The following is a 16905-nucleotide window of genomic DNA, read 5'->3' on the forward strand; positions in this document are numbered from 1 at the left end:
CTGTGGGGAACATTGAGTGATCACAGGAACTGGTACATTTCTGCACCTTTTCACTCCATGGTGGTGGTTTTGGTCACATAGGGTGGTCTTGCAGCCTGGACGATTTAGGAGTAGTTTAGAGCTAGAATCAACAAGCGATTATTAGATTCCATGCCAATACTTTAAAAATTACTGAGGTCGGCATTTGGTGGGGTGGGAGGGATTTGCTTCTCAAAACATCCTCCAGGAGCTGGCAAGCTGCTACTAGGATCTGAAACCATTTTTGTATCTCCCTTTCCAGGTGGTCCCTCTTCTGCGTTGGTAACAAAATGAGGGGGTGGACTTTTTTCAAAGCTGGGGTGCAAAAATCCAAGGGCCTGGTCATTATTACAACCCAACAAAAACTGGATCTGGCACACAGGTTGCTGAAGAGAACAGGAAGCAGATATATCCAACCAGTCGAAATAAATAAAAAAAAATTAAAAAAAAATTCAGTAGCACCTTAGAGACCAACTTAGTTTTTATTTTTTATTTCGACTGCGTCAGACCAACACGGCTACCTACCTGATTCTCCAACCAGGTTTGACACCGTATTTGGGGCATGGGGAAAAACCTGTGGCTCATAGTTAGAACACATGCTTTGATTGAAGGCTGCTCAGCAACTCCAGGTTCTTATCTTAAACCCTAGAGAATTGTTGCCAATTAGTGTTGACAATACTGAATTAGATGCATCGGTGCTCTGACTCATCATAAGGGCACTTTCCATGTTTCCATCTCATCCTCCGTGTTTTCCTGCTACTGAGGAACAGCAGGCGCTGTAGGAAGTATGGAACACTTGGTGCCATGGGGAAGCAAGAAGGGCCAGTCAACAGCCAAGAGACTATGACAAGAAGGGACGGAGGAGTCCGGGTGTTCTTAAAGGAGAAAAAAATGGATTCAGTTCACATTTAAAGGTGAACCTCCTTAATTCACACAACAATTTCAAACCTAAACACAGCTATCCTACAAAAGTTGCACTTCTCCAAATTTTGCAATGTAGTTCTCTAACCAAGTAATGGCCAAAAGATGCACATACTAAAGTGTGCATAAAAATTCATTTATTGGTAAAAATTACAATAAAAATGAGCTATTCTGGGGAAAACTTGCACTAAAATTCAAAAAAGAAAGAAAGAAGAGAAACTGAAATTTCAAAAGTTGGCTATGTTTTGGTTTGTGTGTTTTTTGCAAAGTGTAAATTAGTTAGTTTTGCCATTAAATGCAAACTGAATCAAGTTTCTCCTTCATCCCTACCAGAGATCCACAGACCCTAACAAACAATAAGTGAAAACAAGCCATCGATAGAAATGTAAAAACATTTGCTCAGCACTCAAAAGTTAGTAGATTAGGTATTAGGTGGATTTCAAATTGGAGGGAATTTTTGCACTGGCACAGCTACCTATATGCTCCTGAACACAATCGGGGTGCTGGTTTTAACCTACAAATCCCTATATGGCTCAGGTCCCTCCTTCACTGGAGGTTTTAAAGAAGAGGTTGGATGGCCAACTATGAGGAATCTCATAGCTGAGATTCCTGCACTGCAGGGGGTTGGACTAGATGACCCTTGAGATCCCTTCCAACAATTCAATGATTCTATGATTCTAGTACCCAATATCTTATGGAATGACACTGTCAACTTGAACATACCTGGACACTGCATTTGTCATCCAAGTGCCCCCTCTGAGAGAAGTTTGGAGGGTGGGAAGTTTTGGCTCCCCATCCAAGGAAGGCTCTCCTCAATGAGGCCCACCAGACACTGATATTAATATCATTTGGGTGTCAGGTTAAGACATGCCCCCTTTTTGCAGCTTTTGAGGGATTATGATAACCATGTATTACTGCTGCTTCTGTGGCTTTTTTCCCCTGAAGGGGGGGGGTACTGTGACTATGCAGCCTTTGCCCCACTTTTATTCATTTAATTTCTGCCTTAAGTTTAAATAGAATCTTATGATTTTTAAACACGTTCTTAGCCATTTGAGCCCTGAAGGCTGAGAGGGAAGGATATAGATTGAATGAGCAAATAACAACTCCCCAGCATGAACCAGAAAAGGGGGAAGTATTACCGTCCTTCAATAATGAAATTCAAGCAAAAGTTAAATGAAATTAGAAGCAATTTGGGATTCCAGTGAAAGTACACAAATGTTTCACAGCATCCACAGACTTCCAGCTATGTGTTCTGCGTCCAATGGATACATGTAACCTTTCAAAGAAACAAGGATCTCTTGCCTTAATATTCAACAAATGTTTTGCAATTTGGCCCCGTTCCAGTTTTTACCATAATCTTTTTTCCCCTCTTCCCTTAATAAAATTATGTCTGAAACAAAGATGTTTATTGCTTTATGAGTTCCTATTCATATGGAAATTGAGTTCAAGATGTGCTATTTCTATCCCCCCCCTTTTTTAAATGAATGATCCTAGTTAAAACCCAGCATTTATTCATCTTGCTTGTGGAGGGAAAATATAGATTAAAAAGAACTGTACAAATGTTTTTTATTTTCCTCCTCTTATTTGCTTGCCATACGTCTGCCTTTAATTAGCAGCACGGAGTACAAAGGCTATATTTATAGTGCCACCATCTTGCAGGGGATGATACGACGCTCTACCACATGTATTACTAACCAGACTCCACTGCAATTTTGCACTTCACAATGCTGGGGGTGGGGGCAGTAATATATTTGTCAATCCTATAATTTTCATGAATTGTTTATTGCTCTTTATTCTTATAAACGGCTTCAGGCATAGTTCCTGTGCTAAAGCAGCATCTTATTCCGTTTTTGTTTAAAATGTAAGTAAATAAATACATCTAATCCCAAGTGAGATAAATAGTTGTGTTCCAGCATGGCAAGGGAAGAACGTGCAACTGAATAAGTGTGATATACAGCAGGGGTGTGGAAGAAGCACAAGAGTGCCCCCCAACCACTCCTTATAGCACAGGTGGTGGGGTAGATTTTTATGTTAATTTATTTGATTTAGGTATTTTTGATACCCCTCTTTCTGTGGCAGACAACCTTCTCAAATGGATTCATAGTTAAAACCATATATATTCAATTAATGGCAACATCAACAGCCAAATCTTTAATGCCCATTGGTGGTCAGGTTGCCCTGTGTTACAGAGCACAACTCTCTACTTGAAGAGGACAAGCTTCTGTTCTAAGGCTTCCCAGTCCAAGTTCAATTCAAAAATAGCCCCATAAGAAGAGACATCAGCAGGGGCCTTGAAACACGTTACCACCTGAACAGCAGACTGAGCCAGGCAGGCACACATATGAGTCACAAATGAGATGTGCGTCCAACTAAATTATAATAATTATCTGTAAATTTGCACATATTCATTAGCATATGCCATTTTTTGCAACCCTGTGTCCTTTCTTGTCCTCTTTTTGGCAATACATTTACTTTTTGGGCAATGTGTGCATGACTACCCTATGCTCAAATGCCAAACAAGTGTGGGTGGGGTGGTTGGGTGTAAATAAATGTCATATTCCAGCCTTCCTCTCAAAAGGAGCCCAGGGTGGCAAACACTTCTGAGATAAAAGCAAATACAATCTAAATATATATATATTTAAAAAATACTGTACCTAAAATACTGTACCTTTTGTAAATGAACAAAAGCACGAAGATTCACAAAATGTTTAGGGGTATGTATACCCCTGCGTGCCCCCATAAAAAAGTACTGCTTATACTCATACTTATAATGAGTATCTTGGAGGAGGGGATTCAGGATTAGGGGATGTGTGCCTTGATTATTATTATTTTAAGTCACTCCCTCATACAGTATGAGGATATTTCAGGAGGAACTATTCTGGCCACCACAGAGACGGTACTACCACGAACGAAACTAATGAAGCTTAAGTTTCAGGCCTGTAATCCCGGAGGCACCCCAGAAGTGACTTTAGCACACATTGCTTAAATTTTTGGAGATCTAGTAGTCCCAATGTGAGTCACATGATATAAATATATTAAATACATACATACATAGGCAGATAGTAAAAACAGTATTTCTTGTGGAAGATGCACCCTTCTTTGTTTTTAGATCCTGCACGCATACATCATGGCAAGGATCATCTCCAAAGAGGCCTTCTTTCCTTCTTGTGAGAAAAGTGGAGATGAGAAATTCCTATGCACTTGTATGAAATATAATGGGGGTTTCCGGTCATCACTTGTTTTTTTTATTATTATTATTATGAGAAAGAATAAACTATGTAAAATATAAAGTAAAAGAAGAAGAAAATTAACAGCAACCAAAAGTATTCACACAATTAACAATATCTGATTAGCATACAATAAATAAACAGCCAGAAACTATGTCTTTAATTTTTTTCTAATAAACCAATCTAACCAACTCATTGATTAAACCTTGCAATCACACACAATGTTCATCAGGTGCCTGTGACAATCTTATGAAAATGTGCCCACATCAATAGTAGCAATGTGGACCTTGGTGCTAATTTCCTTCAAATATATCATTGAAGCACTACAGAAATGTCTTTTTTTGAATAGTGACAGTGATGGTGAGGGGGGGCCACTATGTGTACCACAAGCAATGACCACTTTGATGACACTTCCCACATCCATCCTCAGAAGTGCTCTAAAGATCTATAATCTGGTTCCAGCCTAAATTCACTACTTCACACTCCCCATATGTGAAATACTCATTTTATACCCAAACAAGTAACATGCTAAAAGCTGTGTAACTCCCACACATCATACTGAGATTCTGTGTTTGTATACCCAGTTATACTACCAGCTGAGAATGGCTGGATAAGTTAAACCAAGTCAACACTATCTTTCAGCTCAATTAATAATAATACTTAGCATTTAGATAGCACGATGTAATATTTATAAAAGTATTTCATATGTGCTTGGCATCGTACAATTTGATTTTTAAACACTCTGGGTTCCAGCACAATATTATTTCAATTGTTTTTAGGAAGAGGACAGAGAAGGTATATTCAAGTAGCAATCAATACAATTTGAAAGAGGTTATTACCACGAACCCCAAAGTGTTTTTATCACTTCTGCTTGAATTTGCTGTTACACAGGATGATGACGACCACAGCTAAAGTAATCTGTGCTGTATACTTAAAAAGGAAGCAGACTACAAGACTGATTTGGCTGAACAACCTGCAGTTTTGCAGCCAAAGACTTTATACATAGTACTAATAAATGGCTAAATGTTCTGGGGAACAAGAGAGAGAATGAGTTGACTGGTAATCTTTGATTTGTAATTATATATTCCTTGTTCATGCAACCTTAAGAAAGCATGCTTACATATCAGTAAGTCATAATCAACCCAGTCAATCAAACAATAAATGATTTTGCTGTGCTAAAAATATATAAAGCAAATAAACAAAGGAAGTACAAAGTTTCACGGGTTCTCAATCACATACAAACACACACCCCGATCGCTTTCAAGGGTTCAAAGCACAACTTCACTGCCTCATATACAAAATCCTTACTACAACAGGGTAAGGTAAGTTTAGTTTTATTATACCCATATTATATGTTTTGGGGGGTGAGGAGACTGAGGCTGAAAAATGGATTTGAGGCAGAGAGCTGGGTGACATTAGAGGCACCTCGTATGTTCATAGCAGAAGCGAGTTTAAAATTGGGGACTCCCCAAGTCAAATCATAGCTCTGTGTTTTAGCTACAATGCTTTACTCACTTTCAATTACTCAAAACAACTTTGGGCTGGACTGGGTATATATGCCAACAGATAGGTTTTTCTGTGCTTTTTAAAGTTGAAGCTAATTGTTAACGGAATGAAAAACATGGCTGATTAGTTGAGATGAAGAAACAGTTTCAATTTCAACCTTTAAATTCTGAGATCAAACTTTACATCAAAACTCACTGATGTAAAAAGGTGGGTAGTTTGCTGTCACTTTTCTGACCTTTCTACACCAAAATATCTCCACTAATACTCAAAAATTATGGCTGAGATTCAAAGCTTCTTAGGTCAATTAGCAACCCACATTTTGGACTCTGAATCTCAGAACACAGATTGGATGTCCTAACTTTTTGGCATCCAATATATTAAATTTATTTGGAATGCATTCATCGTTGAAAATAGGGCCATTTCAATTGAATTCAAATTTGTACTATGCAGTTGTGGTTACATTCTACTAATGCTCCAATTACTTTATCAGGCAGGTGCCATCTCTATTTTCTTCTTGGCACCTATTGAATACTTCCCTTTATCAAGAAGTCTTTTAAGTGGAGATTTTACCTCATTCTAGATTTGTATTGGATTTGTTGTTTTTATAGAGGGTTTTTTTGTGTGTGAAAAATATATGTTTTTACTGTTGATTTATTAATTGTTACACTGCACCAAAATGTTTCATAAGAAGCTATTAATAAATGGAAATAAATGAATAAACAATGCTTACAAAGCAACAAATTCTTTTGGGCGTCATAAAATGTACCCAGAGTTTCTCCACTGCAGTATCTGCATAATAGAGTAAGAAATCTGAGCATGTTTTGTGCTGTAAAAAATAATTTTAAACAGGTATCTTTTGCAAAAGCCAACAGAGCTGAAAATAGTTTTTTTTAAAAAAAATGGCAGCGATTAAATGATCAAGCGGTTAGAGCATCTTTCTTATGAGTAAAGGTATTTGGGGTTATGGGTTCTTTTTTAAGTTAACAAAGGCAAGGCACGATAGAAACTTATAAAAGTATGAATGGTGCAGAGAATGTCCTGATAGAATTCATACTTGAAACTGAGGGGCCTTCAAAACAAGTTCTTTCTAATTTTAGTCAAAACAAGTAACATATAACATATAATTAACAGATGGGTTTTTTGACCTTAATATACAGCGGTGGCCACATATTTAGGTAAAGCAGGGGCATGAGGTGGCTCAGAAATACGATAAATAAATGTATATTGCTTTTCACTTGGACGACTGTGTCAATTTCAGTTTCTAATTTTTCCAATCCTACAATCAGTTCACTATACTTCTTTATCACTTTGCAGTTGTTTTTTTCAAAACCCTCACAAAAACTGCCAGCAGTTTAGTACAAATTTCTCCTAAAACACACTTTTTAAAATGCAGTTTTGCCTGATGTGCACAATTTTGCAAGCAGCCTTCCCTAATATACCGCATTCCATGTGTGTTATTTTCACAGATAATATGCATGTTTATGCACACTTTCCCCCAATGAAGTACTTTTGTACACTTTTTTTTAGATGAACCAAAAAAACCCCCACCCATTTGGTAACATTCAAAGAAGTGAGAATATGCAAATTATCTAGGTTCTCACTAAAATGCAAAAGCAAATTTCTTCCCCCTCCCTACTTTCCACTAGAATTAGCTAAATCCATGATCTCTCGATGGCTTTTTCTGCCATGGTAAGGACCTGCAACAAAACGATGTTGTGTGGACCCATGCCTTCCAATAGTCTTGCTGCTCAGGATGTGAGCAGAGAATTCCTTAATTCAATTATTCTGACCCGTTTTCCCACTCCCCCCCTTACTCCTCCCAACAGTCAGCCATCATTCTGTGGCTTCTGAGCATGCTTGGGGTTCTCATTAGGCAATCGTGGACGGGGTTCTTTCCCCATTCCATTTCCCTGCTTAAAGGCTTTTTTTCAGGGCGGGTACTTCTGCAAACCTTGGGATTTCTCCAAGCTTGCTGATACCTTCCTTTTCTTGTGAGTGGATGGTGTTGTTTGGTTGGACAAGAGCACAATTCAAAGTGTTGGTGCTGAACTTTAAAGCCCTAAAACGGCCTCGGTGCAGTATACCTGAAGGAGCGTCTCTACCCCCATCGTCCAGCCCGGACACTGAGGTCCAGCACCGAGGCCCACCTGGCGGTTCCCTCACTGTGCCAAGTTACAGGGAACCAGGCAGAGGGCCTTCTCGGTAGTGGTGGAAAAAACAACTACCAGACTTTTAGAAGACATCTGAAGGCAGTCCTGCTTAGGGAAGCTTTTAATAGCTGAAGGACTATTGTATTTTAATATTTTGTTGGAAGCCGCCCAGAGTGGCTGGGGAAACTCAGCCAAATGGACAGGGTATAAATAATAATAATAATAATAATAATAATAATAATAATAATAATAATAATGTTGGATTGCTAAAGTGAACCATCACTTTCAGTGGCATTGTGCCCCCGAGTGCCTGATGTTGCAGATGAACAAAGGAGGGCTGTTGTGAGATGCTGGACTTGAGGGATTTCAGCCTGATCAAGGAGGGCTTAATGTTGCAAAAATCCATAGCTAGATAGAGAGAAAGTGGCATTCAACTATGTTCTACTCAGAATAGCTGCATTTAAATGAATGGATTCATGTTATGCATGCCAATTATTTTCAGTCAGTCTACTCTGAGTAGAGCTAGCATTGGCTACAACCCAGATAAACCATATACTACTTCTACTAATTGATAGCATTCTCCAAAGAAATCTAAAGCCCACAGATTCACAGATATGTGCTCAATATTCTTCTTACACTTTGCTCTTTTCCAAGAAAAAGATGCGTTCAGCCAGACAACAAGCCAACAAACACAGCTAGGAAACAGGGCAAAACTGGGGGCCAAATTCCACAATATTTTGCTGGTACTTTTCCTCGGAGAATAATATCCAAGCACGCACTGAGTATAAGGGAAGAACAACCTCCTGCTTTCTCAGCTTTAAACTTGAGCAGTTCTTACTGGATTCAAGTCAACCCAATTTCATGGTTGCTTTGGGGTTACCTCCTCTGTATCTGCCAGGCTTCCTGTCCTTATAAAATGTTGCTGGGTCTGTTCTAGGTACAGGAAAGTTTCTGTGTGATACGGAGTTGTTAAAGGAGCAGAAAATAAAGGTGTTCTTAGTGGGTGGCTTGGGAGCCTGAGTCCCAGGATTTTGCCATCGACACAGATATTTTGCCCCTACTCCCTCTTTAAAAAATGTATTTTTTAAACTTTACAGGGTAGCCGGGTGATTTCAAAGTGAGACTCTAGATACTCTCCATCTTAATTTGTCTAGAGGGAATTTTGCTTGCCATAGGTAGGGTTCAGTGAATCTGTCAATTTAGATTTCTCTCTGCTTCCCATTTTTCTAGTTGTAAATACCGTTCTCCACATTTCCACATATTTTGTGTTGTTGTTTAAATTCTTATGGAAATTCTTCAACATTTTAGCTTAAATGTATCCTAATATGCACATTTTTTTCACGCAATTTGCCCAATATATTGTTTTTCAAATTACTTTTGCCACACACACACACACTTTTATCTTCTTTATTGAAATCCATATATATCATACATGATTTTAAATACACATACAAAGAAAAGGTAATAGTGATGATGATGATGATGATGATGATAATAACTTTTGCCTGATATAATGCATTTTTGCTCATTATTGTCATTAATGTATATACTTATATGCACACTTCACCCTAATATAGACATTTTTGTCCACATTGCTTGCCTGGATCAGCAGTTCATGCAATCCTACATGTTAAGGATTACTCATATGAATAATGATAAAGGATTCAAGAGGGTCTGTGGTCCCAGGAGAAAATATTGGGGCCGTCAGGTAGGGATCAGTGGAAGGGGCTGGGGGCCAAGTTAGATGGTAAAATGAGAGTAATATAAAAAATGGGCTAACCGGAACAAAATGACAAATGAAGATGCTGGATAAATAAATAGAGAAGCACACAAGCAATAAAAAAGGGGTAGGGGACAGCAAAGCTAAACTATCAAAAGATAACAATGAGTTGTCCTTCTGAGTGAAACAATTGGTCTTTTGTGGAGGTGAAAACAAATTGCAGGAAGGTGTTGTTGTTTTTTAATAAAAGCACAAGGTGAGCTGAAGAAAAACCTTCATTTGGCAAGAAGACTGACGCTGTAAGACCCTGGGGCACAATACCTCCTAAGGAGACGGCACTCAATGGTTATCATAAGTAGAACTTAACTTAGGTGCAAAAGTAGTTCTCAGAACAATATTTTTAGGTCAGTAACATGAATTCTGCAAAACACGCCCCCTCCCCAAGTTGAGGTCAAGTTAAAAGGTTGTTTGCAAGCAGAGTGAAGAAATGAGCCAACTCTGAACTAGGAAATTCTGAAAGCAAGAGATGCAAAAGTTCATGCAAATTCAATCCCCTGTCTTAACTTTTCACCTTGATTTCAATAGGAGCCAAAAAAAGAAGCAGCAAATTTTGAAAATTACATGATTAAAACTAATGGAACTCACCACCAGCAGGCATGGTGATGACCACTACTTTAGGCGGCTTTTAAAAGCATGATGAGACAAATTCAAAGAGAAGGAGGAAGAGAAGGCTATCAATGGCTAGTAGCCATGTTGGCCCTTAGATGGAACCACCAGACAGCCAAGGGAGACAAAATGTGGCATTGTTTCAATATTTGGTCTGACCCAGCAGAATTCTTTATGCCCAGGGTGAAGGATTGGCTCAGAGAGACAAAATGACATAAGCCAGAATTTACAAAACCAGACAACATGCTCCACAAACCCAAAAAGAGCTCTAGAACACTCTTTTTCTCCCCAACAATGGTCCTTATTAAGAGGAATTCTCAGAATAATTTGTGACATGATCTGGAGATGGAGGAAGGGGAGAATGTGCTATCCCCTCTTCCCACACTTTTATCTTTTTAAAATAATTCTTTGTGTGCACAGAGGGCCATGAAGATGCCTAAAGCATCTCTTTGGATGCCAGCCAATGAATACAAAATTGTCACATGAATTTGGAAAGATTTCGAAAGAGGAGACAATGAGTAATATTCAACTAAGTTTTACTCAGAGTAAACCATTAAATTAATGGGTCAACTTAGTTATGCTAATCAATTTCAGTGGGTCTACAATGAGTAAATCATCATGTTTACTATTAGCATCACTGATGCTATTATTTTAGTTGAATTCTTGCTAGTTCTTGCACAGAAATTTTCCTTGTTTATATTGACTGTGCATCTATATTTCTTGTTAGTTGTTTGGATAACTTGATTTAAAAGCAGGGTTACAAACTTTAGTACTAAATAAATTAATAAATACAATATTCTGATGTAACATTTCCCCAAACGTTAGCCTGCCTTTAAAACCATTAGGGTCACCCCCCAGAGAAAACTGGTTTACAATCAAAAGACTACAGAGCCAAGAGCGGGATGGGTGCCTTGAATGAGGGCCCAACATCTGAGGAAGTTTTCCTGTATATCCCATTCCTATCTCAGTGGAGTTTGTGCTGGAAAGCCTCCTCGGGGATTTTTGTTAGCAAGTAACATGGTCAGTTGCTCAGCTGGTCCAAGTTTTTTGTGTCCTCAGCAACTAAACCCCCCTGATGGCTTGAAAGGCTGAGTCAGTCTTACCAGCCTTTAAAGCTCTTCTCCAGTCTACCTCCACTCTACCTTAGCTGAATATTAAGCCCAGATATTATATTAAAAAACAGACACTCATAGGGTCTGTCTAACAGTTTAGATGCAATCAAACCATGGCGGGAGATTTGTAGATGCAAAAAGCATGAACTCAACGAAACAGAAAATTGCAATCAAATCACGTTCATAGGTTCAGATCCATATTAAGATGCAGAGATGAGTTATGGTGACTTATTTCATCGGCACCTAAGTTCAACTGACTAAGTCTCTTGATACAACCCATAGACTTCAGCTGACTTCATCATTTTTCTTGGCACTCGAGAAGAATGGGAAGACAGCATCCTTGATGGAACACACACATCCACAAAGCCCAGGCACCAAAAATAAATTGGGAAAGCACAACCCAGAAAGAGGGAGAAAGTTTACCATCCCCTCCTGCCACGGATTCCCCTTAAGCATCATCCAGACATAAGGGGGGGGGATTTTCCCCTCTACCACCCGGTTTGCAAAGAGCGAACAACATCCAACTGAAGATGTGCCAACGGGATTATTAAAAGAGGCTGTAAGTTTAAGCTCCCTTGAGTGACAAACAACGGCGTTTCCTGCCTCGAAGGAAAGGATGAAAGATTTGTACTCACCACGCAAGAAGGTTGAAGAATAGGTTGTAAAGGAATCAAATATGCTGTTGGAAGCCATGACCCAAATCTACAGCCCAGATTGCCTTCGAGCTTACACTCCTTAGGAAACAAAAAAAGAAAAAAGAAAAAAAAACATAAAAAGTTTAAACTGAAATGCAAAAAGAAAAGTGAAAAGGAGGGAAGAGGGGAAAAAAATCAAAAGAAGTTTTGTGCCTGTTTATAACCAAGAATCCGATTCCACAGCAGCACCACAGGAATGTTCAGCCACAAGTTTCTCAATAGAAGCATATGCGCGCCGGATCGTCATTAGGATGAAAGGGGAGGGGAAGGCAAACTAAGCTTTCAAAGAGATAGATACACACATATACCCCCCAAAAAAGAAAAAAGAACAAACAATATGTCTTGGAAGTATGGAAAGCAAAATGTATGAATGAAATACTGAATGAATGAATGAATGAATGGAACTCACCTTATGCAGATCCAAAACACAAGGGTGGTGTGGAAAAACACGAGGAGGAGGTAAACCTCCCTGTCGAGGTCCGGGTACTCCTTCTAAATTGTTGATTGCAGTCTGCTTGTGGTTCTGTGGTTGCCTGTGAGGCCTGAAAGAGTGTTATAAAGTCAACCCTACTTTCTGAGATGCAGATGACTCTAAATCATTATTTGTTGACTGGAAGAGCAGAGTCACCTGATCTGTGATGTCACCACCAGGCCCTGCAATATCTTTGTGGGTTCTTCGTGGTTTTTCTCTCTCCTTCAAAAAAGAAAATAAATTACTGGTTTAGAACATTTTTTGGTTCACAGGAGGCCTTGTTGACTCATTCACAGCTTATAACAAATGGCACTGAGAAGAAGCAGAATTTCAGCTGCTTTGGGATTGGGCTTCCTTTTTCATGAATTGATGCTGTTGCCCTCGCAAAGGGAGTCAGGAAGAGCACTGCAGGTTTCCGATTGAAGTCGCCGCCCATTTAATATTCAGTGGTTTTCGCTTTCCTAACTGCTTTTTTCTCTCCCACATTTACCACTTGTCTGTATCTTATTTTATTTTTCTCCCCCTTTTGGCTTTCTAAGACCTTCAGCTCTACGAGTGACTATTCTTGCTGCCAAGACTAGTTCCATATGTGTTGATGGGTGGTTCCTCTTCAGAGGGATTTTCTGTGAATTAGTATTAAGTAAAAAATATGGAGCACATGCAGCAGAATAAACATCGTAGGCTGAAGAGCAGGAATGGTGGCCTTTTAAAAGTGCAAAGCATAGAATTTACAGGCGCTGCAGTGGCTTGCAGAACACATGCTCTGTGTGCAGAAGGTCCCTGGTTCAATCCTTGGCATCTCTGGTGAAAAGGGATAGTAGGAAGCTGGTGATGGGAGAAAAACACTCTGCTGAATGCCCTGGGGAGCTGCTGTCACTCAGAAGAGAGGGCACTGAGCTAGATGGATTGAATCAGGCTAAAGCAGCTTTGCATGTTTACACAAATAAGCAAATAAATAAAGAGCAAAATCACTTACATAACAGATAAAGGTAAAGGTAAAGGGACCCCTGACCATTAGGTCCAGTCGTGACCGACTCTGGGGTTGCGGCACTCATCTTGCGTTATTGGCCGAGGGAGCCGGCGTACAGCTTCCAGGTCATGTGGCCAGCATGACAAAGTCGCTTCCGGTGAACCAGAGCAGCATAACATAACAGATACAAAGTCTTGATAACACTTTACTGAGAAAATGGAGCAAAACAGTGTATAAATTGAGGAGAAATAAATACTGAGGTTTTTTTAGTTCATGCCTTATACATAACAGGGAGGCACACAATCATATACACAGAGAAAAAACTCCCTCAGAACTACACAGCCAATAGATAGCTCAGTGAGCATTATGCTGCTCTGCTTGGTTACTAAGTAACATCCCCACCTGTCCCCCCCATATTGACTTTAACATTAACAAAATTAACCCTTAAGTTACAAAATGAATTATCCTTCCTGGTGTACTTTTGCAATCATTCATTCGGAGGTATGGGGAAGGAACACAGGAAGCCACATTATAATTAGTCAGACCACTGGACTATCTAGCTCAGTATTATCTACACTAACTGGCAGTGGTTCTCGGGGGTTTTCAGGCAGGGGTTCTTCCCAGCTGTACCTGGAGACACCAAGGAATGAAGCTAGGACCTCCTTTATAAAAGGCCAATGCTGTACCACTGAGCTAAGGCCCTTCCCCAAATGCAATTGTTATAGATGCACATACTGGGAATACGTTGTAGGGTCCACTTTCCTGTTAGCCCTGGGATCCTCCGACTCTTAACCAGGCCTAGATCCCTGCTGCCTATTACTCAGAGTCCGTCCAAAGCTAGTGACAAAACAAACTGCAACTGGGGCCGCATCTACTTGGCTTGTGTGCTGAAGTGGGAGGGGTCACCCTGGAAGGCTGAAAAACAGAATATCTGCCTGCCAAGTTGAAAACTATCACCCCAGGGGAGAAAGCTTCTAGCTGAGCCCTTTGCCTACTGCGGTTGCTGGATCAGGTCAAATGCTCATCTAGTCCAGGACTCTGCCCTCACAGTGGCCAACCAGATGCCCACGAGAAGCCCAAAGGCAGAACCTGAGCATAAATGCACTCTCATCACCTACATAATTCCAAGCAACTGATATTCAGAAGCATAGTGCCTCTGATCGTGAAGGGAGAATATAGACATCATGACTAGTAGCCGTTGATAGCCTTATCCCCTGTGTATTTGTCTAATCGTTTCAAGTCCTACAAGTTAGTGGCAATCGCCACTTCTTGTGGGAGCAAATTCCAGAGTTTTACTATATACATTGCATAAAGGTGTACTTTCTTTTGTCTGTCCCAAGTCTTTCAAAATCCAGTTTTTGTGGATGTCCCCAAGTTACATAGAATCATAGAGTTGGAAGAGACCACAAGGGCCATCCAGTCCAACCCCATGGATGACACCATGTATCAACTTGTACAACCCTATCAGTCCCTCCCTTACTTACGTTTTCCATGAAGTAAAAAGCCCCAAATGTTGTAACTGCCCCCCCTCCTTGCTTGTTTTCCAGCTGCAGACAATCATTTCTTTCCAAGCATAGGGAGGAAGCATTCAAAAATGTTTTTACCCAACAGCAGTCTGAAGTTGTACACTGCATTCTTCTACCTTAGCACCCAGTTATCTCATACTATCCCATGAATTTTTGCAAAACAATTTCTTCTTAAATAATGTAATTTTGTAGGTTACCTTTCCTAATAGATTTGTTAATATATATATGTGTGTGTGTGTGTTGTTATGCACACTTTACTATCATGTGTGCATTTTAATTTTAATTTTAATTTTTTTACATATTACTTGGCTGGAGAACTGCACTGCAAAATTTGGAGAAGTGCAAATTTCCAAGGATGGCTCCATTTTGGTTTCTGTGTTGTTTTGGGAAGTTCAAATTGGGGATGTCTTTAAATGAGAACTCAATCAAATTCCCCCCCCCATGCCCTGTCTGCATGAAAGCAGACAGACAGACATTTGCTCATGTGCCCATACCAATTTGCATGTCTCTCCAGCTTGTGTCCCAGACATGTTCTGAAGAACTACAGCAGCAAAATAAGCAGAGCAGCAAATGCCAACAAAAAAAGCTATGGAAAGTCCATTTTTAGTCATTGGGCGGCGGGGGGGGGTTCTGTCCAAACTGGACAGGAATTCACTGCACATTTTAACAAAATTATAAAGTCGTCAGACCAATTTGTTAACATTAACAAATATATTCAAATAAAATAGAACTTCAAAGATGAATAAATTAACTACAGTCATTTCTTCAAATCTCTTGGTTTTGGCTATAGTTAAGTCATGAGAGCTGGACCATAAAGAAGGCTGATCACTGAAGAATGGATGCTTTTGAATTATGGTGCTGGAGGAGACTCTTGAGAGTCCCATGGACTGCAAGAAGATCAAACCTATCCATTCTGAAGGAAATCAGCCCTGAGTGCTCACTGGAAGGACAGATCGTGAAGCTGAGGCTCCAATACTTTGGCCACCTCATGAGAAGAGAAGACTCCCTGGAAAAGACCCTGATGTTGGGAATTGGAGGGCACAAGTAGAAGGGGACGACAGAGGACGAGATGGTTGAACAGTGCGAAGCCACCAACATGAGTCTGACCAAACAGTGGGAGGCAGTGGAAGGCAAGAGTGCCTGGTGTGCTCTGGTCCATGGGGTCACAAAGAGTCGGACACAACTAAACGACTAAACAACAACAACAAGTCATGAATGTTGTTAGTTCAAGGGAATCAAGATGCCATTCATAGATGGATTTCATTTCCCCACCCATCCTCCTAAACAACTCTGTAGAAAGATAAGGCTAAGTTAAAGACTTGTCATAGTGAACTTTGTTGCTGAGTTAGGAAACTGAGGGCCTAAGAATATAGACTAATTATGAGCCTAGTGGTTAAGTCAATTCTCCAAGGATCCTGGCCTGGAAAACCCCAGTAGCTGACTCTACATCATTTCCTTAAAGCAAGAACTTACATACAAACTACAGGTGGAAAGCACTATTTTAGAAGAAGCATCTCTTTGTCTCCCACAAGGAAGGGGCGCCTCTCCCATGCCTGCTATGATATTGTCAATGCTTCACCTAAATAGCAAACATGCTTCTTGCTTCAAAACTGTTCATTTTTATTCTCATGCTTGTGTATGCCTTTCAATATATAACAAATAACCAGGGAAGTTTACAATAAAGCTTACAATAATAAAAATGCAATAAAACACCATAAAGCATATGGTCTGCAAATATATGGAAATCCAGTCAGTGACTCAACGTAATCCTATACAAGTTGTGTCAAAAATTCATGTTGAGCTCAATGGGATTTACTCCCAGGTCAAGATCTATTAAGGCTGCAGTCTCCTAGTGAAAATAAACCAAAGAAATCCTGTATTTTATTACCTGGGAGTAAGCTTCATTGAACTCAACGGGACTT

At 39.8% G+C, this 16905-nt stretch overlaps 1 protein-coding gene across 1 annotated transcript in view; it reads right to left on the reverse strand.

The window, feature by feature from the left end:
* RUNX3 (RUNX family transcription factor 3) overlaps positions 1-12765 on the reverse strand; it is a 133044-nt gene extending 120279 nt beyond the window's left edge. Inside the window, exons 1-2 of the mRNA XM_060275800.2 lie at positions 12425-12765; positions 11956-12054 (exon numbers count right to left, since the gene is read on the reverse strand). Coding sequence (XP_060131783.1) covers positions 11956-12013 — 58 coding nt within the window. The 5' untranslated portion in view covers positions 12014-12054; positions 12425-12765. The remainder of the gene's footprint in view (positions 1-11955; positions 12055-12424) is intronic.
* Positions 12766-16905: the final 4140 nt, after the last annotated feature.

This window comes from Zootoca vivipara, chromosome 6 (genome assembly GCF_965207765.1).
Source record: "Zootoca vivipara chromosome 6, rZooViv2.hap1.1, whole genome shotgun sequence".
In the NCBI taxonomy this organism is placed as follows: Eukaryota; Metazoa; Chordata; class Lepidosauria; order Squamata; family Lacertidae; genus Zootoca; species Zootoca vivipara.